Consider the following 27,061-nt stretch of genomic DNA (forward strand, 5'->3'; position numbering starts at 1 on the left):
TGGTATTCTATCACATGTCATTCACTTTACACAACTGTTACACTTAGGCCTTACTGAGTCTATCTGCTACTATAAAGGTACTTCCTTCACCATCTTGCTGATCTCTTCACTTCCTACTCTCTCTCTCTCTCTCTCTCTCCAGCCCTCCCCCCCCCCCCCCCCCCCCCCAGCATTTATCCCATCATACGGAGTCCATTGTTTTTCATGATTTATCACATTTATGTTGTTTTACCTTTGTGGTATCTGTTTAGATGAGAGTGTAAAACTGCCTAAAAGCCACACACAGGCTGACCAGTCTATCAGACTAACAAATATTAATCTGCCCTGAAGATTCAGTTTGGATCGGGCTCACCTCTTCGTTCCACACACTACCATGCTGCACTTCAAGCTATGAGTAGCTCCTCTGTTACTCCCACTCTGTACCTATGAAATTTCATTTATATACTTGTATCTTGTTTAAATCCCTTTTCTTTATTGGCCAGGTTTCAGAAGCATTTATCTGGATAGACACGTAGTAGGTTCACGCATCTTTATTCCACCCACATCAGTCTCTTGACACTTCTACATCTACATCTACATTATTACTCTGCAAATCACATTTAAGTGCTTGGCAGAGGGTTGATTGAACCACAATCATACTATCTCTCTACCATTCCACTCCCGAATAGTGCACAGGAAAAACGAACACCTAAACCTTTCTGTTCGAGCTCTGATTTCTCTTATTCTATTTTAATGATCATTCCTACCTATGTAGGTTGGGCTCAACAAAATATTTTCACATTTGGAAGAGAAAGTTGGTGACTGAAATTTCGTAAATAGATCTCGCTGCGACGAAAAACGTCTTTGCTTTGACGACTTCCATCCCAACTCGCGTATCATATCTGCCACACTCTCTCCCCTGTTATGTGATAATATAAAACGAGCTGCCCTTTTTTGCACCCTTTCGATGTCCTCCATCAATTCCACCTGGTAAGGATCCCACACTGCGCAGCAATATTCTAACAGAGGACGAACAAGTGTAGTGTAAGCTGCCTCTTTAGTGGACTTGTTGCATCTTCTGAGTGTCCTCCCAATGAAACGCAACCTTTGGCTCACCTTCCCCACAATATTATCCATGTGGTCTTTACAACTGAAGTTGTTCGTAATTTTAACACCCAGGTACTTAGTTGAATTGACAGCCTTGAGAAATGTACTATTTATCGAGTAATCGAATTCCAACGAATTTCTTTTGGAACTCATGTGGATCACCTCACACTTTTTGTTATTTAGCGACATCTGTCACCTGCCACACAATATATCAATCTTTTCTAAATCACTTTGCAACTGATACTGGTCTTCGGATGACCTTACTAGACAGTAAATTACAGCATCATCTGCAAACAACTTAAGAGAACTGCTCAGATTGTCATCCAGGTCATTTATATAGCTCAGGAACAGCAGAGGTCCCAGGACACTTCCCTGGGGAACACCTGATATCACTTCAGTTTTACTTGATGATTTGCTGTCTATTACTACGAACTGCGACCTTCCTGACAGGAAATCATGAATCCAATTACACAACTGAGACGATACCCCATAGGCCCGCAGCTTGATTAGAAGTCACTTGTGAGGAACGGTGTCAAAAGCTTTCCGGAAATCTAGAAATACGGAATCAACTTGAGATCCCCTGTCGATAGCGGCCATTACTTCGTGCGAATAAAGAGCAAGCTGCGTTGCACGAGAACAATGCTTTCTGAAACCATGCTGATTATGCATCAATAGATCGTTCCCTTCGAGGTGATTCATAATGTTCGAATACAGTATATGCTCCAAAACCCTACTGCAAACCAACATCAATGATATAGGTCTGTAGTTCAATGTATTACTCCTACTACCCTTCTTAAACACTGGTGCGACCTGCGCAATTTTCCAATCTGCAGGTACAGATCTATCGGTGAGCGAGCAGTTGTATATGATTGCTAAGTAGGGAGCTATTGTATCAGCGTAATCTGAAAGGAACCTAATCAGTATACAATCTGGACCTGAAGACTTGCCCGTATCAAGCGATTTGAGTTGCTTCACAACCCCTAAGGTATCTACTTCTAAGAAACTCATGCTAGCAGCTGTTCGTGTTTCAAATTCTGGAATATTGCATTTGTCTTCCCTGGTGAAGGAATTTCGGGGTCTGCATTCAATAACTCTGCTTTAGTGGCACAGTTGTCGGTAAAAGTAACTGCGCACTGCGCAGCGAAGGTATTGACTGCGTCTTGCCACTTGTGTACTTTACATAACAGAATTTCTTCGGATTTTCTACCAAATTTTGAGACAATGTTTCGTTGTGGAACCTATTAAAGGCATTGAAGTCCATGCCAGATTTCATGTGTATGTAAATTCTAGCCTCTCTTCGGGATTTCGCATTCTTCTGAACTTCGCATGCTTTTTCCGTTGCCTCTGCAACAGCGTTCGGACCTGTTTTGTGTACCATGGGGGATCAGTTCCATCTCTTACCAATTTATGAGGTATGAATCTCTCAATTGCTGTTGCTACTATATCTTTGAATTTGAGCCACATCTCGTCTACATTTGCATAGTCAGTTCGGAAGGAATGGAGATTGTCTCTTTGGAAGGCTTCTAGTGATACTTTATCCGCTTTTTTAAATAAAATTATTTTGCATTTGTTTCTGGTGGATTTGGAAGAAACGGTATTGAGCCTAGCTACAACAACCTTGTGATCACTAATCCCTGTATCAGTCATGATGCTCTCTGTTAACTCTGGATTGTTTGTGGCTACGAGGTCAAGTGTGTTTTCGCAACCATTTACAATTCGTGTTGGTTTGTGGACTAACTGCTCGATATTATATATATATAGTATATAAATGCTGCTGCTTGCATCTCTGTCTCACTGATTTATCATTTCTTCCATTTGTTTCCACTGTGCTTCCATGATATTTTAAGGTGTCATTATATTTCAGTTGTTCCCCTTCCAATATGAGTTATGTAGTAGTCCTCTCCATCTTCCTGGTCATTATTGCTTCATCTTCCTTATTCCCCCAAACCTCCTCTCTAACCATGTCACTTTGTTTATTATGTCATCCACAACAAACACAAAAAGTAAAGATCAAAGTGCACTTCCTTGTTTTAAACCCCTTCTCTGCTTTGCCCAATCTTTTATCTCATTTTCTACTTTACCATAACCCGTATTTCAGTTATATATTTATGTCAATTGCAGATATTTGCATGCCCTTGTTCTTCAAGACCTTCCCAAGCCTTATGGCACACTTCCATACACCTTCTCAAGATCCAGAAGGAGCATCAGCAAATCTTTCCCATAATCATTATGTCTCTCTTTTAGCTGTCTTAAGACAGATATAAGGTCTGTTACTGACTTCCCTTGCCTGAAGTCACAGAATTACAGACCAATACATCAAATCTCATCTGTTGCTAGAATCTGAAAGATACTCTATATTTCAACAGCATGAAGTTCCCTGGAGGAAAAGAAGGTTCTGTCCAGGGATCTCCAGGGATCAGTATGGATTTTACATTGACTCATTATTTACATTCTTCCAGGACTTTGAGGTAGTACAATGTCATCTCATGTTACATATGTAACTGTGATGCTCTTTTCACTGCAGTTTCCCCCCCCCCCCCCCTTTTTTTTCACTTGGATTTCTGAGGATTGAAATAATTCAAGATGCATCATGCATACTTTGTGATCAATACAGTCATTTCTCCCTGCTGTATGGCTTTTTATGCAACCTAGCCAGCTTAACTACAGATTCACGTATATTTAGAGCAAAAGTATTCAAAGACGACTGCTTAACAATTATGCTGTATGTCATAACCAAAATTTACATTCCAGAGTCTTTTAATTTACAAGAGAGCACAGAAATATAACTTACCTTCTGCAACATTTCACATGGTGATCTCCATGTAATTCTCTCAAGTTTGAGAAACCCTACAGAGAACCATAGAGCAAGCATTTCTTTCAGTGTGATGTTCAGCTGTTGGAGTGATGGGAGCAAAGGATTCCCCACTTCCGTCTCAGAAATAAGTGACTGTAATACATAACACAATGGACATCAGAAGTTTTGTATTACAGTAGCTAAACTAAAAGTCTCTAAAATTAGCACATGTAAAACTGAACACTTGAAACGCTTATGATTAACCATGGAATGTTGAATAATACACATACCACAATGAAAGAAGCAAGGAAAAGGACAGAAATATACACGCAGGGCATATAACAATGTGGGAGTCTGAAAATTCCAGAAGCTAAAAACTGTTTCCATTAGAAAAACACTATTCAAATTTCGTACTTTAAAACCCTCCTCAGTAACACATTTTCACAGTTATCTTTCTTGTCGGACAGCACAAATGATACCTTTGTTCACTGTTAATGAAGACCTTGGCAACCAAAATTCTCACACACACACACACACACACACACACACACACACACACACACACACACACACACACACACACTGTCAAGAAGGGATTGTATGAAAAGAGGGCAAAACTTTAAAATAGCCAACTGCAAAAACTTTTAAACCATCTTAGATTTGCTAGTACAAATGACGGAGGCTCTAAAAGAGAATTGCCCATCCTTCCTTAGAAATATGAAGTATACCTCATGCATCCCAAGGGGAGATGTAAGTTAACAGTGCATCACAGATTTGTCTCAGGATGCCAGTAGTCTTTCGGCTATCTATCAGAGAGCTGTCTTTAATGAAGACAGAATAAGGACTGGAGAACAGTTCATGTGTGTAACAATGTAGGGAAAAAAAAGGCTACTTAAGAAACTAAGTATTACAATAAATAGTCAAAAAACATGGAAAATAATAAGGAATTTGAGTGGAGACAATATAATGCTCCATATAATCAAATGCAACAACACACAACATAATATATCACCTGTTGGTGGATGGTGATGCCTCGAGAAAGAAAGAAAGACAGTAAAAAAGAAAAACAAAATCAGCAGGCACTGAGAGTGAGTTCACCTTTCTTGCATAAAAAACTAGAAAAAATCTTAAATAAATAAAAATGGGGAAGCTACAGTACTGTATGATATCCAAATGGAACAATTTAAGAACACTGGAATTTCATGATGATACTGGAGCCTTCAACTATTTAATGGCTACAGTGATGGTTGCAGAGTTTGAAAGTTTTAGAGGAAAGAAAAATAGTGCTGAAACAAAAAAAGGATCCATCTCACTCAAATGGGTTATTCTTCTATCTCACACCTGAGCCATCTTTATAAAATATTTGAGACAAATTTGTTAAGCAGATTGATACCTATTAGAGATCCCTTTCTAAACCCAAACAACCAATTTTCACAGCAGGTAAATCACACACAGGAAAGATGCTACAGCTGATACTGCATATCAAAGAGAGAGACAGGTGTTGTTTTTATGGACCTTTTGGTAAACACAGTTAACCATCATAGCTTATATGTGGAATTATATGACTTCAACACAGGATACCATCTGTTGAGAATCATAAGAGTTCTGCTGAGAAACAGAAGGTTCTTAGTTGGAGTCCATGCCAAGTGAAGTGAAGCTATAAAAAAACTGGCTGCCACAAGGAAGTGCTCCAACTCCTAAACTCATGAACATGCACACAAATGACCAATTAAATGGTGCAAGATCCTTTGTATATGCTGACATGGTTGGTAGCCCAAGAAAAATATTTCAAGAAGGTTGAGGTGAATAACTGCTTTGGAAAGAATGACATTTCTGTCAAGCAGGTGATGACAGTGATGCATTGTTTTGAGAGTAATTTAGTTATTCTTAACAAAACTGTTTTTTGTATTAAGGAGTAAATATGAGTGTGCTGGGTAACTAAATTATTCTCATAATTAACAGCAGTCTCTACTTACTCTTAGAAACTTCATCTGAAGCACAAACCATCTAATACTCTATTGTAAGCTTCCAATTTTTAAAACAGAGAAGCTCAAAGGAAACTGAATGTAATATGGAAAGGAACTGCACTGCAGTACCACAAAGTTGGCATAGATCTGGAAGAGACCTTTTCTTTACGACACAATCAGTAAATACCAAACAAAAGGTTACAAAACTCATCAATTTCCTCTGGAACATGTCAACCTGAAGCAGGGAAGTATGTGACCAATCCTGTATGCAAATGTTTTTGTGCTCTGCTAATCAGCAGGAGAATATGCATGCAAAAAAGGACAGGAAACCTGCTGAAACATGATTGGGCTCTTAAAAACATAAGTGGTAGACAAACTGTATTAAGTCTCTGGAACAGCACCAACATTTCAATACAATTGATGGGTAGAGGTCAACTATCTGCACCTGGATGGGTGACATTCACTGCACAGTCACTAGCCACACCAAAACAGAAATTACCACCCAGGAGTCCTTCATAAACTATATCATCAGTTGCATATCCCCCCACCAAGTAAGAATGATGAACAGGCAGCATTAAAGAGAGAAAACTTATCTGAGAAGTTAGCTCTTGGTTCACAACATAAGTGAGCCACATGGAAAGCCCTGAACTGGCTTTGTACTGGAGTGCCAGGGACTAGAGGAGAGCTCTCTATGGAGACTATGCCATGACACATACAATGTTCAAGGCTGCCATTTGTATTTATAATACTCTATTATACATAGGCAACAGACAGCAGTTACAGTTAGAAGACAGGTTCTTTATTACAGTTCTCAAACAGTAATGTACAAAGGGTTGCAAGATCATACATCAACATGATTGCATAGACACCACTTATTTTCAGTATTCTTCTTCACTTTCACTATTCTGATTTACCTCTATATATTACTCCTCCTCCTACTTTGACAACTTATTTTGAGTGAAAAAAAAAAGAGAGGGTTGCAGGTCCCTCAAGCACATGCCAAAGTCATTGGACAACATGCTCCAATTTTACTTTTTCGCAAACTGTAATTATGGAAATAGTACAATGATTACTCAGAAGAAGGAATTATGTAAAAAGAATACAAATGGAAAGCATTTTATAAAGGGTGATTTTTAATGCGCTGGGTACACATTACAATAGAGAAGTCTGTGTGAACATTAGCTTCCCTGGCTCTTCTTCTTATTATTATTTATCTATTTTTAATTATTAGATAAAAGCTTTTATCAACCCAAGGGCCAGTTTGAACACCACAATGCTGCCCTACACATGGTCCCATTAAAGGTTGTATGCCATTGCCTGTGAACTGTCTTAACCACCTGTTGTAGGGGGGACACTTCAACATGGACTCTGAACCATGGTGCAACTCAGTATTTTTGAAACTGAAAAGCACTGGCAGGGGTGAAGAGTGACAGATAAAGTTCCAAGAACTGAATGTGGATTGAACTGGAGATCTTCGGATCTGTAGTCTGACACTTGACCAATGAGCCAGCAAGCTATTGGTACTGTAGCAGTAAAGTGTACAAGACCTTGAAAGTGCGCATGCTCTGATTCATATAGTTGGAACAGATTTTTCTTTCTACAGTTTACCTACAACTAATCAAATTGTTTATCATCAACAGACATTGCACAGAATTTATCCTCCCTGCTCTCAGTTGCAAGACAATGCCAGACAAAGTCAGACACATCATTTCTGCAGAGTTAATGATATTTTGTCCTGAAATCACATTTTGATCCCTGTTAACTACTGAAACTATCTCCCCAACATTATCATCACTAGTATCTACAAAGCAGATCACTTGTATAATTTCTGATGCCTCTATTTTTTGCTAGAGCTTACAGAGGTGTGGTTCTTTCCCCCTCCCCCTCCCCCTCCAGCCCCCACACCAATCCCCCAGCCCACCTGCACCTCCCAGATACATATGAATGTCATAGCAGTTCATGTGCAACCTACACAGTCACTCTTATAGGCAACAATACAACTTCTGAGCACCCACATCATAAAAAAATTACACTCAGTACTTGGAAAACTTAATTATTATTGGAGATTCATCCCAAATGTTTCAATAACAGCTACACCATGAAACAAAGTTGGTAATGAGGACATGTCCACCCCTCAAAAGTTGCCTAACCTATTTCACTCCAGCAGACGTTTCTCCCTACGGTCTTGGTGCAGTCTGTACCACTGTGCAACTCGCTAGTCAAAACATACTACAGACTAAGCTTCAAAGGCCTTACTACAGATATAGAAGAATTAATCACCATCTAAAGAAAAGCTCTCACAATTATTTTTGTTGTACAAGAATTGCAAAAGCATGTTTCTGAGACTATGTTGAGGTGGTCACAAACTGAAAATCATTGCTGTCATTTTTGCATCCCTAACTATTGTATTCCAAAATGAACCCTTCAAAGACTTCACCCTTGGCCCCTCTTGTTATCAGCACAACACTTCCTCCACATCAACAGTTTGGCGTGCCAACAATGGCACAGTACTGTGGCTACCTGTGAGACCTGACAATAGTTCTGACACTTCTGCAAATATGTTCTGCCATACCTCTTCCTACACGTCTCACAGCAGTCTGTGCTGCAAAAGCTGGTTATTCAGGTTTTTGACAAGTGGTCACATTAACATGTCTGGACAGTGTACATTTCCCTGGTTTCTCCACAGTTGCACTGGACTGCTACACTTTGGCAGACAACTGGGAACACCTTGTTTCTTCTGCTCTGTAACATTTTCTATAAACTGAAATATGTACTTGCAATAATTCCCAGAACGGCAGCTTAAATGAGCCGTTTTGTTGGGTTGGTTGTTAATGCCCATAACACTGGGTTGATTTGGAAAAGTTTAGTGGTTCCATCTCAGTCCTATGAGCAGCATGAGAAATAGGGGTCCATTCAGCAGAGCCCTGCTTGCCTCGATGAGCTTTATACAAGTGACCTGCAGCAGGTGCCTCATAAGTTGCCTGCTAATGGCTGTTCCACCTCAAAAGCCATGGGCCTCACCAGTACACAACACAACTTAGGAATTTTTTTATGTATTGAAAGTTACAACATCCTCATGATCTGGGCAGTTAAGTCAAGATCTTAATTCCCTGTGACAAACAACGTTCCACTTATGTACCGAAAAGTGGTCAATGAAGCATGCACTGAGCTTCCAATTACGGAGGCCAGGTGGTACTTACCAGTCCACAGCTCACAAAACCCAGGCTCATCTAGCACATACCCAGCTGAGTAAGGTTGAGCTCCCAGAGGTGCTCACCATTTAGAATGATCCGGTAGGCACCTGTGGCTTTATCGACAATACCACGGATGCGGTGAGCATTACCCCCCATGTAGGAACATATGAGGCAATAATGATCCTATGACTTACCTTAGAAAATATAGATTAAAGAAATGTGAACCTACATTTATAGCATCTGTAGATCTAGAGAAAGCTTTTGACAAAGTTGTCTGGAATACATTCTCTGTAATTCAGAAGGCAACAGGGATAAAATACAGGGATTGAAAGGTTATCTACAACCTGTACCAAAACCAGACTGCTGTTATGCAAATTGAAGGACATGAAAGAGAAGCAGTGATTGAGAAGGGAGTGAGACAGGGTTGTAGCCTTTCCTTGATGTTATTCAATCTGTACACTGAGCAAGCAGTAAAGAGAATGAAAGAAAAATCTGGAGAAGGAATTTAAGTTCAGGAAAAAGAAATAAAAAGTATAAGGTTTGCCAATGACACTGTAATTCTGGTGAAGACTGCAAAGGACTTGGAAGAGCAATTGAATGGAGCGGTTAGGGCCTCAAAAAGATATTAGATCAGCATCGATAAAAGTAAAACAAGGAAAATAAAATGTAGTTGAATTTAATTATGTGATGCTATGGGAATTAGATAAGAATAGAGTGAAGAGCTTCATCAAACCAGTCTCTGGAGTGAAGACCACAACACCACCACAACAACATGCTGCTTAAAACTAAAAACAATGTTTAAATGAACTTACACCCCAAGTTGAATACAGGATTCGCCTCATATGCTGTTATGCTTCAGTAAATCATTGTGCACTAGAAAGTGAGTGAGTGGTTTTAGACTTTCCCCTGGATAAATATTTCTGGTTTGTGATATTTAAGATGGATAAAAAAATGTTTATGATTTAAGTAAAAATGAAAATGAAATCTAGTCAGGATAGATGATACATCACTGTCAAAACTGGTGAGATATCACAAGCTTTATGACAAAAGGAGTGTTAGCCACTTGAGGGAAAAACAATGCACAATGGAAAGTCCTTAAAAAAAATGATGGGATGACTCATCACACAATCAATATGCGGCAGTCAGATACCAATAAAATGTTTACTAATGTTGTATACTGCTCTAGTATACGATAATCAAATAAAACAAAAAATCAGAAAGGACTACAGAGTACTTACTTACCAAGATATCGGTACGCAAGTCAACCAAAAATTTGACACCTGTTTCGAGCCGACTCACATGTGTGAAAAGCCAGGAGTAGGGTGGTGTCAAGAAGTTTCTTAACCTTTCCTCTGCCTTCAGAATCTGTGCAGTGTCGCATGAAGTCTGGAAAAAAAAAAAAAAACAAAACACTGGAACAATATGTGCACTTCCTTGGTTGAGAAAGTGAAAGTAATAAAAAACTGACATGTTACCTCTGAACTTGGTAAACATTCTGCTGCTTTTCTGACTGCTGTGTGATCTACAGAATGCTCGGTAGACAATGCTTTGAGAAAGCCATATCTGTGAGGCTTCAGAAGACATTTGTAGGCTGCACACAAGTTTTTTACTTTACTCTGCAACACATAAAGTGACAACAAGGGGCTAATTCTACTGTAATTTAACTTAAAGGGAAAACAATTCATTTAAAGTATAACATGTAAAATAAAGAAAGACAACACTCTCCTGCAGTTGATTGATGTGATGCATAGAAACAGGCAATAGAAAACAGTACTTACACTAGCTTTCAAGCTCTCACTTTTTCTCTAGTGAAAGTGCACTCATTCCTTCACACAAATGCACACACATGCTGTGAGACTGATATATTTATTTAAAATATAAACTGTTTACCTAGCAGATAAATTGTAGTGTCATTTTGTATCATATTCATGTTACTCACACTTACTGAAATATGCTTTCCATTTTTTAAAAGAAAAACAGTGAAGGCAATTATTCTACCAATTGCTAAGAAATATTATAAACCATATCATATTTCAAATGTGCCCACTACAACATCTGTGCTGCATTTTCTATTTTTGCTGTTTTCAGTTCTTATATTAATACTGAATGAATTTTCTGCCCCACTCCTTTCAACATTATTCATTTGCAAGACAAGTTCAGAAACTGACACAGCAGTTGAGCATAAAACATACACAACAAATCATTGTGAAATAACACTTGGAGAAATATCTTACTGACACTCATAAAAATGTATGGAGTTAATAAATGACATTTTAGAATACAATCTCAAGTTACTAGTTAAGATGCAAACCAATAAACCCATGATTCTTTAAAGAATCGAACTCTCATGTATAATACAACTTCAACTGTCTGATAACTTTAAAAATGAGTTCATGTGTTAAGTATTTGACAGGAAGTATGTATGCCGTATGTAGTTAGGAAAGGTATGAAATTATGCTTACTGTTTGTCGGAAGTTGGTAGGTGTTTCATTATGAAACACTGGATGAATATAGTGTGCGTAATTTGCACTCCATTTTAAGCAAAATCTAATTTTTCATTCATCACAATGTTTACCACATCATATTTCCTGAATTGTGTCTCATACGACAACATAATTTTGCAGGTTCATTCAGTGGGATATGTGAATACTGTCTGCAAACTACGCTGCAAATAGAGTTGGTAGTAAAGAAGTAATAAATTAAAATGCCATACCTGATACTGAAGTTTGACTGTATCATACCTATAAGTAGATTATGACAGCATTTTAAATTTGGCAATAATTATGCGAAATATTGAAAATCAAATTTTTGTTGCCCTTGCCAGCCATTAGATAGGCAACTTGCAACTGGAACTGGGTTCCAGGATTACAATTTAGTAAGAAAGATAGCAATAAAATAATGCTGCATAAATAATAACTTAAATTTCCTTCCTTTTATTTAAAAATCACATAATTACTGCCATCATATTCAGTTAAAGTTAGAAAGTGCGATGGGGACTGCTCTGACAGAAAATGCAACATAAAAAGCAAGAACAAATTTATGCAATTCCTAACTGTAACAGAGCAACCTCCCCCCCCACTTTATTTAAATTTTATCTAACGAGGTGGGGGGTACTACTTCATTTTTGAAAAACTAATTTTTAAGCTGAATATTTCAGTATTTTAATTCACTTTGGACAGATTTTCTGGTGCTTATATTATGTGCTGAGGTCTGTGACTGTTCTTGTCTGTCATTTTTTGAATGAGCATGACTATAGGCCCTAGAATCCTCCACGAGATATCATTGGAAAAATCAAGCTTTTAAGGCCCTTCTTTTCTCTTCACAATTAAACGCAAATACCGAGACTGTATTACTATTTCATTTTTGCCTGTAAGAGTGCAGGTAAACTGAATTTATGAGTTCTTGTGTTGGATAGCATATTAACAATAGCATTAACCATGCATGTCAAACCCAGCTTAACTAATGCTCTTCATTAATTTTAGGCAGAGGTTTTCCAATTAAAGTTGTGATCTATGTCCTCATAAACTTAACACTCATACTTCTGGTATTTTATTGATTTAGTATGTCATATTTATAGTTTATGGGATTTTATGACGAGTAATGAAATGTATATACTTATTCTTCTCAGCATTTAATGAAATCCACTTGTCTTGAATCAAACCATCTGCTGACATTTTAAAATACTTCATTAGCTTGGAGGAGGCAATGGCCTTGTCACAGTGGATACACCGGTTCCCGTGAGATCACCGAAGTTAAGCACTGTCGGGCGTGGCCGGCACTTGGATGGGTGACCATCCAGCCGCCATGCACTGTTGCCATTTTTCGGGGCGCACTTAGCCTCCTGATGACAATTGAGGAGCTATTCGACTGAATAGTAGCGGCTCCGGTCAAAGAAAACCATCAAAACAACTGGGAAGCAGTGTGCTGACCACACTTCCCTCCTATCCGCATCCTCACCTGAGGATGACATGGCAGTTGGATGGTCCCGATGGGCCAATTGTGGCCTGAGATGGAGTGCTTTTTAGCTTGGAGGAATAACAGGGATTCCACAGTGGTGGGACTGAACCACAGCCTGTATTTTTTATCAGAAGATGATCGATACTGGCCAAAACCGGTAATTTGATTAGAAACAAATGTGACTCTGCCAGGTAATTAAATTATTTTCTAATTCATTATGTTACTTTTCAGCAAAAGGTCTGGTATTACACTTCAGTCCTATATGTGCACATCTGGAATAACTAAATTTGCATCTTCTAACAATGCAAATGGAACATAATTTGCAGTATATTGATCAAAAACAAGCAAGTACCCACATCAGAAAGATCTACATCTACACACATGTACTCTGCAAACTACTGGCAGTTGCATGACAGAGGGTACTTGCATTGTATCACGTTAGGATTTCTTCCCATTCTATTCACATTTGCCTAAATGCCTATTTGCATGCTGTAACTAGTCTAGCCTTGTCTTCACAGTTCCTATAGGCGTGATACATGGGGCTAAGTATATTTCTAGATTCTTTATTTAATAATGGTACTGGCAACTTTCTAAATAGGAATTCACATGATAATTCCCATATACCTTCAAGCGACAGTCAATTTAGGTTTTTTAACATTTCCCTGGTGCTCTTCCATGAGACAAACAAAACTGTGACCAATTGTGCCACCTTTCGTTGTATACAATCAATATCCACTGTCAGTCCTATTTTATAATGTCCCCACAAGCTTTAACAATTTTCGAAGTTGGAATACTAAATATTTTGTATGCAGTCTCCTTTGTAAACTCACTGCATTTTCCCAGTATTCTGACAACAAACCAAAGTCTGTCATCTGATTTATCTATGACAGCCTATGTGATCATTTCATTTCATATCACCACAAATTATTACACGCCTGTACTTATATGAGTTGACTCATTCAACCAGTAACTTTAAGATATTTGTAAACCTTTTTTCAGATAACCCCTCTTTACAGATCATCTTTTTCCTCATCTTATTCCTTGTCTTCTGGGGGTCGGCATATTATTCTGCATTTGGCAGTGTTAGTGGTAGTGGGTGCCCAGATGCCCTTCATGTCACCACCCATTCGTCCTCTGGGACAGAATTTGTGTACGTCATCTGCCTGCAACTAGTGTTGTCAATGTCAAAGTGTGAAAATGTTTTCAAAATGTTTGAGAGTCATGTAACTGAGGGGTGAAGTGGCTACCAGCCTGGGATTCACCAAGTAAGAGGTGAGAAATAGCCTAAAAACCACATCCAGACTCGCTGGCACACCAGCCCTCATCTTTAACTGCTCGGCAGATTCGAGCCACGGCCAGCATATCTCCCTGTAGCCCAGATATGTTGTGCTAAAATATGTAGCTGTCCAGGCGGCTCCCTCCCTCTACCACTATATGAAAAACTCTGAGTTTACTGTTTACTACTAAGTATCCCAGATCAATAAAATACAACATAGACAACAAGAGCCCCAGAACACTTCTCTGAGTCACACCTGAATTTTCTTCTATACCTATCTATGACTCTCCATCCAAGGCAACATGCTGCATTCTCACTAAGAGAAAATTCATAATCCAAACAAAAACTTTGCTTGACAGACAATAAAATCACGTTTTTCATTAAAAAAAAAAAAAGCATACGCATGGTACAGAGTCAAATGCTTCTCAAATGTCAAAAAACACTCAAACACTTCATTTGCTTTGATCCATGGCTTTCAGGGTGTAATGCAAGAAAAGTGAGAATTGAACATTGAAAGACCAATGTTTTTGGAATCTGTGTGGGTTGGCATTTTGTTCAAGATACCTCATCACACATGAGTTCAAAATGTGATCTAAAATTATACAACAGATGTACATCAATGAAATTCATTGATAGTTGACAGATTTTTTTCTGTTACTCTTCTTGTACACATTTGTGACCTGTGCTTTCTTCCAACCACTGGGTATAGCTTTTTGTTTGAGGTATCTACTGTATATTATGGTTAAAACCTAATTCCACCGAGCGAGGTGGCGCAGTGGTTAGCACACTGGACTCGCATTCGGGAGGACGGTGGTTCAATCCCGTCTCCGGCCATCCTGATTTAGGTTTTCTGTGATTTTCCTAAATCGTTTCAGGCAAATGCCGGGATGGTTCCTTTGAAAGGGCACGGCCGATTTCCTTCCCAATCCTTCCCTAACCCGAGCTTGTTCTCCGTCTCTAATGACCTTGTTGTCGACGGGACGTTAAACACTAACCACCACCACCACCACCACCACCTAATTCCATGAGGCCATGGAGTGTTGTTAATTTTAGCAATTCCCACTGTTTCTCAAAGGCACTGACACTAATACCTGTATCACTCATTTTTGAAGTGGTGAGAAAATTGAACTGGGGCACTACTGCTGCATTTTCCTTTGTGAGGAGTGTTAAAAACTGAGTTCATCATTATAGATTACTTCAAAGAAAATGATCTATTGACACATAGTCAGTATGGATATGGAAAATATCATTCTTATGAAACACAACTAGGTCTTTATCCACAAGAAGTAGTGAGTGCTATTGATAGGAGATCTCAAAATGACTTCCTATTTCTAGATGGCTTTTGATACAGTTCCTTACAAGTGGCTTCTACTCAAATTGCACTCCTAAGGTGAAACATCTCAATTGTGTGACTGGATTGGCACAGTTTATGGTAACTGATGGCAATTCACTGTGTAAAACATAAGCGATATCTGATGTTCCCCAAGGAAATGTTATAGGCCCTCTGTTGTTCCTAATGTATATGAACAATTTAGGAAACAATCACAGTAGAACTCTTACATTGTTTGCAGCTAATACTGTCACTTATTCTCTCGTTAACTCATGATCATAACCAATTGCAAAATGATTCACACAAGATATATGTATGGTGCAAAAAAAGTGGCAACTGACAACAGCGTGGTCATTGGCCACATTGATCGGATTAGGGAAAGAAGTTGGCCATGCCCTTTCAAAGGAACCAGCCCAGCACTTGCCTGGATTCGGAAAATCAAGCAAAACCTAAATCAGGACGGCTGAACACAGGATCGAACCGTTGTCCTCCCGAATGCAAGTCCAGTGTAGTGGCAACTGACTCTAAATAATGAAAAGTGCAAGGTGATCCACATGAGTATGAAACTATACTCAAATTTCAATCAGCAACTTTCTCCTCCAAATGCGAAAATATTTTGTTCACACCCAACTATATACATCATAGAAGGGTTAACATAATAAAGTAAAAGAAATCAGAGCGCCCATAGAAAGTGTCCATTTTTCTCATGCGCATTTTGAGAGTGGAACAGTAGAGAAATAGCTTGAAGGTGGTTCGGTGAACCCTCTGCCTGGCACTTAATTTTGAACTCCAGAGTAGTCATGCAGATGCAGATTTATATTTCTGTTTTTGGTTTGTTACCCTCAATTTCAGATTCTGTGTCATCCATTAGTTTCTGAACACTAATCTTGGTGCCACCAAAATCTTTTATACATGACCAGAATTTCTTGGGATTTTGTGAGAGGTCTTTTCATAAGATTTTGTTATGGTGGTCACTGAAGGCTTCACTCATTGCCCTTTTGAGAGCCCAATGCAGTTCATTCAGTATCTCTCTCTATAGCCTTCTGTTTTGTTTTACACCTATTATGCGGTAGTCACTGTACCTTTGGAACTTTTTGTACAGTGACTGTATTCTGTGAAGGATACCTTCCATCCTGCACATTTCTAATTCACGCATGTCTATCCAGTGGTTGGTCAACTATTCTTTTGAACTTGGAGCACATTTCCTTTACAAGTTCTACCATAGAGGTAAATGGATTGACTTCCTCTTTGATGTATGACACAATTGCCTCTTTATCTAGCTTACAAAATATGTGAATCTTTCTGCTTGTTTAGTTGCCATTTGTACATTAATAATCATTGCTGTTACAAATGGGTCATGGTTACTGAAACCAATTTCAATTAGGATATTTTCAAAGAGGACCAGCGTATTTGTTGCCATTAAATCTAATATATTTCCATTATGAGTGAGTTTCTGTTTTCAGGGAAAGCATTTAGTGTTATTTCACAGGATGTCCTAGGAACCAATTATAAATTAATGTTGTCTACTACCTTTACTGATACAGAGAGTTGTTCATGCAACTTTGAATGTAATTTCAATTTCTGTTTTGGTGGATTTGAGTTTCTTCTCTATTAGTAAAAATACACCACCTCACTTTCCTATTAGCCTATCCTTTCCACACTCACTTAGATTTACACTGCTATCAAAGTCAAGTGTTAGCAAGCTTTCTGTTCCTAGTATTATATGAGCCCTACTGTTTTTCAGGGCTGCTTTAATAACCAACTGCTGTGAGATTAACATGGAAATGATACTTTCTGCTTTTTGTTCTGTAGATAAAAACCTTGAACTTGCTGTGTGTACCATTCCATAATATTTTAAATTCCGCATGATGATATCACAGTTCACACACTCAAAAGTCTTAGCCAAGTCACACAATATTCCCAGCAGTACTAATTTTTGAATTATTGATTCTAGTATATCACCTGTCAAAGTAAATATAGCCTGTTCAGCTCATCAATCTTTTTGAAATCCAAAGTGTCTGGCATACAGTGGTTTCCTGTACTAACTGTGATCTTCTCAAAAAGTTTGGAAAATTCTGGCAATAATGAAACGGGTGGTAATTCTTTACTAACATTCTATCTCTTTTTTTGTGAAATGGCTTCGAAAATAGCATGTTTAAGTCTGGAAATATAGGCTGCAAATGGTGGTATTCCGTGTTGCCTCCCATGAATATGATTCACTTATCTCTGACAGAGGAGCAACAGGGACTGAGACCCACATGAGTTACAGGACCTATGTTAAATCCTAGTGTATCTGTGCAACATTGCGTTCTTACACCTCCCAATTTGACATGTACTTCCGTGATAGTTTACAAGGTGACAAATCCATTCTTACTGCTCAGTGGAGCTCAGCTGGCAAGGCCACACCAGAAGATTTTCCAGTTTTCTACTCAGATTCCTAGAGCAATATGATCCTGAACACCACTACCCTCTCTCATGCTGCAGATCACTCACCTCACCTCACGGCAGAAAATCGTTTGATTATTATGACACAACACCGACTTTAGAAATGGCCAAACTTTCATGTTGACTTCCATGCAAGCAGACATGAATGAAACCATTATGGGTCAATTTTCTACACCATTTTCACTTGTGTCCTTATTTCAGAGAACGAGTACTCTTCAACACAACATCCAGTGATAGCATTCAGGGTACAATAGGGAGACCTTTGGTACAAACTGCAGAAGCACTGAAACCCCTATGTGCAACTTCAGCAGTTACCATCCTCCCTTAATGATCAACTGGCTGCAATTAATAAATTGCGTGTGGACACTAACAGGGAATGTCTTGTGTCACACAAGGAAAATTTCTTGTTACGTGAGAGCCTGTATGACTGGTGCAACAAAGTGGTAAAGATCTGTTACTCTCTTGTACTAGTGTACCATGAAATTCCTGGAAATCACAATTATCTGCTGTACCAGACACCATCTTTAGTAACTTTCTGCCTGCATCCAACCATTCTCTCTTCCTCCATACTAACATTCCAGGTACTAAATCCATCACCTGATGTAATGATCCCATAACTACGCATACGAAAATCGCAATCCGTGATACTTTCCCTGTATCTCCCATATTATTCCTGTCCTCTCGGCTTTACAATGCAGCCTAGTGAGTGTTTCTTCCAATCTCCTTAGTTCATTCTGTAGTGCCCACTGATGACTGGTTAGCACAAGGCCCTCCTGTTCGGAAAAAAGCAGTCGTCCTTTGAGTTGTTGGTTCCATAGTGTGTCCACTACTTCATACCCATTATCATGCCCATTCTGAACATTCTCAGTGGTAATACCACATCATGGAGAGAAATTCACATCATTCTCCCTCCCCTCTCACAAAGCTGGGCATTCACAGCTCATTACTACATTAACGTAGTATCAGAATACCTTTACTCACTTATAAACTAAACACTTACCACTCAACTTAACAAAATGCAACATAGCCCCACTGCAATACACTAGTGACAGAATTATGACAGGTTTTACCCAACGAACTACTTCATACATCCTGCCCCATTGATATACATTGACATGACCTGAGTGCATAAGGTACTTCACATATCTCCTGCTCATCAATTCCCATTTTCTTTCTTCCTTCCTCAGTCTTAACATCCTTTACTGGTAAAGACATTGGAACTTTGAGCAAAGCCTACAAGGCTTGGCATGCCCTACAGGAATATTGGAAGCTCTTGTTGGTAACTGCAACTTCACATTCATGTATGAGGTCATTTCTATTACTTAATATGGCCCTTGATACTACATAATATATGTGTGTGTTTGGGGGGGGGGGGGGGGGGCACACGCGTGCACATGCAGGGATTTGGATTTGCCAGCATGACCCACTGAGCAATTCTATACTCAGGTAACTTACCCACACATCATCCCACTTGCTCTTCATGTTTGACCTCTTTCATATTTGCTTTTTCACCCATTTCCAAATATCTCTTAATATCCTTACAAACTACTTTACCAATCCCCTGTTTTTCCCTTTTAGGGTTAATTACTTCAAAAGGCGATGGCACCTTTCTAGCATATACCACCTCATATGGTGGAAGCAACTTTGGTATACATGGTAAGCACTTCAGAATTACACACAGCTATAACATAAGGTATATAAACATATCAGTCAGTATGATGGCTGTTTACATAATAACTTAACATCTTACTGACAGTATGATGGACACACTCCATTCTTCTGTTTCACTGGGAGTGGCTAGTTCTGTGCTATTGGATCTGCAATAGATGGCGTAGCTGCTTAACCAACTCTGACATAATGTTTATGCCCTGATCTGTAACTATTGTCAGAAATGCCAAACTCTAATAATCAGTTGTGTACTGTAGCATTTGCCAACATACTCGCTTGTTGATTCAGGATTGTAACAGTTGCAACATAGTGTGAAAAGTGATCTATTGAGGTTGACCAGACCTAAATTGTCCATGCCCATCATTTCGATTGGCTTATAATCCTCCAGGAACCTTTGAAACAGTACTCACTGGTGACTGAGAATGTCACATTGTGTGCTTGGCATACAATTGGTCACATACTGGTTGACATCCTGCCTCCTTGCCCCCCACCAATATTGCTCAGCTATTCAACTAACAATTTTTATTCAGCCCCCAAGACTTGCTAATATGACGTCACATGCTTCCCTCAACACTTCAAAGCAACAGATACCAATACGCATGCCTCGTACTTCATCATCCTATACAAGAGCCCTCTCATGTGTTGTGAACTGTGGCTGTGTTCTAAATAACTGGCAGACCACTACCCAACAGCATTCTCTCATGCTCTAGGGCCCACTGCTGGCTGCAGCCTGCAGCCCATTTATCAGCAGAGTTCACCTGCAGCAGTTCTAGTGCAGCCCAGGATTCCAATTGGACATCAACCCAGTGCAGCCTTGGACACCAACTTGACAGCAACCTATACACCAGCCAGGCATCACCTAGGATGTCATCACCTGCCTGAGCCCATTGGCATCCATCCATCCCAGCAGCTGCCGTTAGTTGGAGAACTTGTCTCCCATCAGCTGCCAGCACTCTGCCAACTTTTTGAGGAGGAGGAGCATCATGGTCAGGCTGATCGCCTCACCACTGTCACCACTGATACATACATCTGCGGCTGGTGGGTTGCCATACACCTGGTGTTGTCTGCTGCAGCCAATCACATATGGCAATCCCAATTCTGGCTGAACACACCATGTGCTTACTAATACTGGTGGGCTAATAGTTATAGTGTGCACATTTTCTTCAGAAGATTAACTGAAACCCTGGAAAAAGTCCCAGGACCCAAAAATATGTGGAGAAATGAATATACACACAAGTGTTGAGGGTGGGATTATTAATAACTTCATGATTATACTGAACACTTCTGACATGTTACAAATGAATACTGCTACTAAGATATCAAAACCTTCCGCATCAATCTTGGACCATGTATGTACAGACAGTGACAGAGAAAATTGCCAAGTACTTGCAAAAGATCTAGGCCTCTCCTTTCTTTACTGTCAGACAGTAAACTTAAATAAAGACTTGGTAAAGCCTGCTAAACTTCAAGCCTACAAGAGGACTTTCTTGAAACCTAAAATGCATCCTTTTTATATGGTACTCGCAAGTTCTGAATATAGTTCTGATTAATTTTTAAGGAGATCATTTCCAAAAGAAGCCACTTCAGTACGAGCAGCTAAAGAAAATGGATGACTGTGGGTATTAGTAAGCCCTCCAAGGCACTTAAATTTCTCTCAGATCTTTACAAAACCATTACACTAATCCACTGTCCCTAAATTACTTTCACAGGTACAAAAAGATACAAAGGAGGGTACTGCAAAAAGTCATTCAATGACAAAATAATATATAAAAGTAGTGTGGTATGTGATGTCATAAAACATGAAACTGGAAGAGGCAGATATAAGTATAACAACATACAAAAGAAAGATGGCTGTGTGTTATGTTTTAGTCCATTGATTGGCATTATATTACTATGAAAAATCCTACATCATTGTGAAATGATCTTGGATGAATAAAAAAATAAATAAAAGGCAGTAGAAAAACAAAAAATCCTCACAAATTGGCAAATTTCATAAATGATTATTTCTCTGATATTGCAGAAAAGCTGCAAGCAAATTCTTCATAAAACATCTAGTACACACAATGAATTGTATAGCAAGCTCAATGATGATGTTTCCCACAAGAGTGCTTAAAATCTGGAAGACAATAAAGAAATTAAAAAATAACATCAGCATGCATTTATTTATTTATTCATCCTCCGCCCATTCAGTACAACCCTGTAGAACATGTCAGCTACATCATAAGAATAATATAAAACATTTAGAAAGTAGCACAGGATTAGAAGACAACAGGGCAGGAAGATGAGGTGGGTCAACCAGAGCATTCAATACCTATCATCTGCTTTGAACCACGATGTAACTGTGTCATGTTATTTTGTATGAGTCATGGTGGCATGGCATCTTTGAAATGCATCACATTTGAAGAAGGCATGTTTGGCTATGTGGTGGCGCACTCTTATGTGGAATGTTTGTGTTTCCAAATTGTTTGTGAGTGTTGTTAGTAAAATTGGACTCACTGAGTTCTTTTGTGGTGATGATGATGTTTATCATTATTATTATTATCATTATTATTATTATTATTATTATAGAGAGTTTGTGAGAATTTGTTAAAGAGTTATTTTGAAGTTGACAAATGTGAGTTATTAGATTCATTTCTGAGTTTGGAATTATTACTGCGGTATGTCGTTTACCATTTCAATTTTACATTTCGTGTTTTGCTAGTATTCATGTGACAGTGAAGTTCATGAGTAGGTCCCTGAATATTACAATGCAGGACAACATGTTGAGCACGATGAAGTCCTACAGTTGTTCAGTTGACTAGCCATGTACATGACGTGGTACATTCATGGACAAGGTATGAAACTGACTGAAGTTGCTGCATCTCACAGATGGACCAATATATATGGCATTGTCGGTTGGACTATGCATGGTGTTGTATCCAGACACACTCCCAGTTTGAAAAATCTATACTTTATATTTGAGAGATTGTGTTTATGACATGCTGTTTTTGTTATCGCTAGACTGTTAGATTTATGTATCAGTTGACTTTTTATGATTTTATGCTGTTACTTCTTTATTGTGGTATGTATGTTCAATGCAAAAGTGTACGTTTTTTGTATATCGAAATAAGTGTCAGTGTTACTTTTTATGAAATTTTTGTTTGTGCGTTAGTTGTTGGTAATTCTCTTGGATTTTTAGTGTTAGGATCATGGAGCTTGTTAACCTATTTGATGATGTTAGGTTTTCAGTTCTAATTATATGAGCAAGTTTTGGTGCTGTGATACTGTGGAAAGGTTGACTGATCTCTCTCTCTCTCTCTCTCTCTCTCTCTCTCTCTCTCTCTCTCTCTCTCTCTCACACACACACACACACACACACACACACACACACTATAGCGCACCTACATTGAAAATGTGTGTGTGTGTATTCCTCTCGATAACGCAAAGCCGGTGAGTGGCCTCCTTTCCTAAAAATATTACCGTCTCTCATGTCTTCTGCCTTTTTTTAATGTGACTCTGTTTAGGATTTTTGTATTGGTATTGGTGTATCAAATTGAGCTATACAGCTAAACTGACATTGTCGGTACCACCTTTTGTTAATTTTCGCAATTATTCACTATGTGTATCAGTCATGGCTTTCTTTTTTTTTCCCTTCTTAGTGCAGTTTGATTTAGATTTTTGTTTTGGTATTGATCTTTTGAGTTGGTGTCTATTGCTAGAACAATGTTTTCAATATCTGTTATATTTTCTTTGCTTTTGCTGTCCATCTTTTTTTTCCGGAAACTATTGTTTTTATGTTGTCACTGTGTTTTGTAATTTATACTATCAATATGATTTTGTGATTGGTGTGTTAAACTTCAGTTTGTTTCCACCGCAACCCCTACTTCCTGCAATACACCTGTTAGCTTTTATTATAAATAATTTATGCAATTGTGAACTTGATGTTTACATTTTCATACTCCGCTAATGTTTAAGGTTACTGGTCGTCATCTTGTGTTGCATCTTGGGGACTAGTATGGCGTCACTCATTTATCTGATAAGGTTCCAGTCTATTCTGATGGCATGCATAAACAGCATACACATGTCATTAACAAACATACTAAATGAGTCCTTTAGTTCAGATATTTTCCAGGGTGCCAAAACCATGCACGAGTTGTGCCCTTACTAAAGAAATGTAATGCGGAGAGTACAGAAAACTACAGACCAGTTCCACTACTGTCAATGTTCCAAAATTTAATTGAATAGATCTTTAAAGACAGACTAACAAGTTACATGAATAAATACAACTGTCTTAATAAAGTATAGTTTGGTTTCTAAAGTGCGAGAAATGCAATATTGGCCATCGCAAAGATCTTAAAAATGGTATTTGAAGCTCTTCATATGGATGACTGTGTTACAGACATATTCTTAGATTAGTCCAACACTTTTTACACTGCTGCCCATAAAATACTGCTAAAACTAGAACCACTAGGTGTAAGAGTAATAGTAACTAAGTGATTCGAGTCTTACTTAGAAAATAGGATACAAAAGTAGACATAGTTCACATCTGCTGATGATAAATATTCAGTATGAAACAATTGTCAGAGAAGAAACATACATACGCCTCCGAGTAGTGTACTGAGTGTAATACTGTTCTTAATATATAGCAATGTCATTCCAAACAGTACAATGCATGGGTACAAAGTTCTCTTTGATGATAACAACAACATCAGAGTCAACTCCTAACAGGTAAGAGAAATTAAAACCTCAAGGATGTTGACAGTTCGACATTCTGTAATAAACCAAGACTGAACATAAAGAAAGCAAACAACATGCTGTTCAACCCTACAGAGAAAACAAGTCTGTTGCATTACATATAGATGAAATATGTGGAAGGAGAATTTGACAGTGCAGTATACATGTAAAGAATGGAGGAGGAGATTAGTGTTTAACATCCTGTTGGCAATGAGGTCATTAGCAACAGAGCAAAAGCACAGATTAAGGAAGGATGGCAAAGGAAAGTGGCTGTACCCTTTCGAAGGAACCATCCCAGCACTTGCCTTACATGATTTAGGGATATCACAGAAAACCTAAATCAGGGTGGCTAGACATGGGTTTGAATAAACTGTCCTCTCAATTGCGAGTCCAGTGTGCAAACCACTGTTCTACCCTACTTGGTTGTAAAGAATGAATAATGTTAATATCTGTATGTATGTACTATAATCAGTTGAATATAATGTATGCATAATATGTTTTTGTATGCCTGCTCTGTAGTTAAACAAGGTATTAAAAATTTTAAGACCTACATATTAATCAAGGGGAAAATGTATGCAATGTTACAGCCGTTACTACCACTTTCAGGTTTTGTATTGTAAGATGTAGGTTAAATATTTTATAATATGAAATTAAGTTGACGTGTTCTATATTGCAAGTATACATTTTATATATAATGTAATCAAATGGGTCCAAATAAAAATCAATCAATCCATGATAAACCTATCCGCAGATTACATAATTTAGTTTTAACAGGTGGTGACTGGGTGTCAACTGACATATAATGAACACAAGCACATACTGGCAAAAAGAATGTCATCAGCATTTTATTCTCTTGCGGTTCTAACATCAGTCTGTTACAGATGATGTTTTGTGGTGACATAAGATACCTGAGTACGCTCACTTCTTAAGCAAAGGGATTCATTTCTGTGGATCAAAAGGCACTAAATGTGGACACTGCTTTCAAACTGCTGTATACAGCTACAATAATAATAATTGAAATTAGTATTTTGGCTCGCTGTAAAGAACTCCTCATCCTTTAAAAAAAAAAACAAAAAAAAAACTGAGTATCCTTACTGCACCAAGTGCGTAGTACATCTAGTACCAATCTGTTGTGAATATCAGGGGAGACCCTGGTACATATTTCACTAATAGTTCTATACATAATCATGAAACAAGAGCCAGTTCGGATTTTACAAGTACCAATGAAAACAAGGAAAAAAAACTCAATACTATATTTTTATCAGGGAATTAAACTGTACAATTAATTGCCCAATAAGATGAAAAATAGTACTAAATTACATTTATTTAAAAAGGCAGTTCAAATGTAGGACTCCTACTTCGTAAGTAATGCATACTACACAATTATAGATTCCTTAGAGGACTCTGTGAACGAGTTGAAAACGAAAGGATACGACTACTACACTATTGTCATATTGCAACAAAAGATCACAATGTAATGACTTTACGAGAATTTATCTTGTGCAAATTGTGTGTGGTCAAGAGAACATTGTAGAATTTCTACCAATCAAATGAGATGGTCCAGCTCTTAATAAACTGACTTCACATTGGGGGGGGGGGGGGGGGGGTTGTTCTGCGGCTATACTGATTTAAGTTGCGGTTTTTCTAAATCACTTCAGCCAAATGCCTGGCTAATACCTTTAGAAAGGCCACAGGCGACCACCTATTCTATCCTCGTAAAATTTAGTAATATATTCCATGTGTATGTAATTTGAGTTATTAATTTTCATTGTGTTTATTTATTTTGTCATTCTTTGATCACTGTTTTGAGAGATAATGGATACGTCAGTATACATTTACAATTCCACCTACACTGCAAATTATAATTTATATGATGACAATTCCTTTATGTTACATTAACACACACAGGTGTATTCTCCACTACTGCACTATGAACATTAAAACTATAATGGTGATGAGAGCAAAAAACAGTAGACGCGTTAGCAAAACTTTATTTACCTCAATAATCCAGCTACTGATATTGGTGTTACGCAAAGTTAAAATTTCATTAAGCAACGCTTTCACACGATATTCGTCCTCTTCTGTGCTCGGTAGTTTCGATAAACCTTCTGTAATAGAAAAAAATGAATCCGGGTCGTCACTGTCTTCGATATTTCTACGTTTTGTATCATCCGTTGCCCCACTCGTGATTTTCATAGCTCGCAGACCACTATATTTCACGGTATTTCCATCTTCATCATCCGCCATTCGATTTAATCTGTTCTCTCTGTGGAAATACCGAAAATGTGGTCTGAAACAGGCACCAGTTATTTCGTACTCAAGTTTAGGTGCACGTATTTCAAATAGTAACATAACCTTTCTGCTTAAAATAAGTTTCTTTGCGCAATTCATGTCACGTATCCTAAGCGGAAAACTCTGATACTTTTATATGAGGATCTGATAATACACACAAGTTTGAATGTACAGTAAAGTATCACTACATAATTGAGGTGGAGGTGGAATGGAACTTACAATATCAGATTATACAAGATAAGTGCTTAATAATCTACGCTTCGAGCCAGGAGTCACATGGCTTTGTTTGTAAACAAACGAAACTGTCACGGAAAGAAACAATACATTTCTCTACAGTTA

General features: G+C 38.3%; 1 protein-coding gene across 1 annotated transcript in view; it reads right to left on the reverse strand.

Annotated features, from left to right (window-relative positions):
- LOC126299387 (malonyl-CoA decarboxylase, mitochondrial-like) overlaps positions 1 to 27,061 on the reverse strand; it is a 97,550-nt gene that overhangs the window by 70,379 nt on the left and 110 nt on the right. Inside the window, exons 2-5 of the mRNA XM_049991255.1 lie at positions 26,429 to 26,696; positions 10,517 to 10,657; positions 10,284 to 10,427; positions 3,878 to 4,033 (exon numbers count right to left, since the gene is read on the reverse strand). Coding sequence (XP_049847212.1) covers positions 3,878 to 4,033; positions 10,284 to 10,427; positions 10,517 to 10,657; positions 26,429 to 26,677 — 690 coding nt within the window. The 5' untranslated portion in view covers positions 26,678 to 26,696. The remainder of the gene's footprint in view (positions 1 to 3,877; positions 4,034 to 10,283; positions 10,428 to 10,516; positions 10,658 to 26,428; positions 26,697 to 27,061) is intronic.

Source organism: Schistocerca gregaria, chromosome X, assembly GCF_023897955.1.
Source record: "Schistocerca gregaria isolate iqSchGreg1 chromosome X, iqSchGreg1.2, whole genome shotgun sequence".
Classification (NCBI taxonomy): Eukaryota; Metazoa; Arthropoda; class Insecta; order Orthoptera; family Acrididae; genus Schistocerca; species Schistocerca gregaria.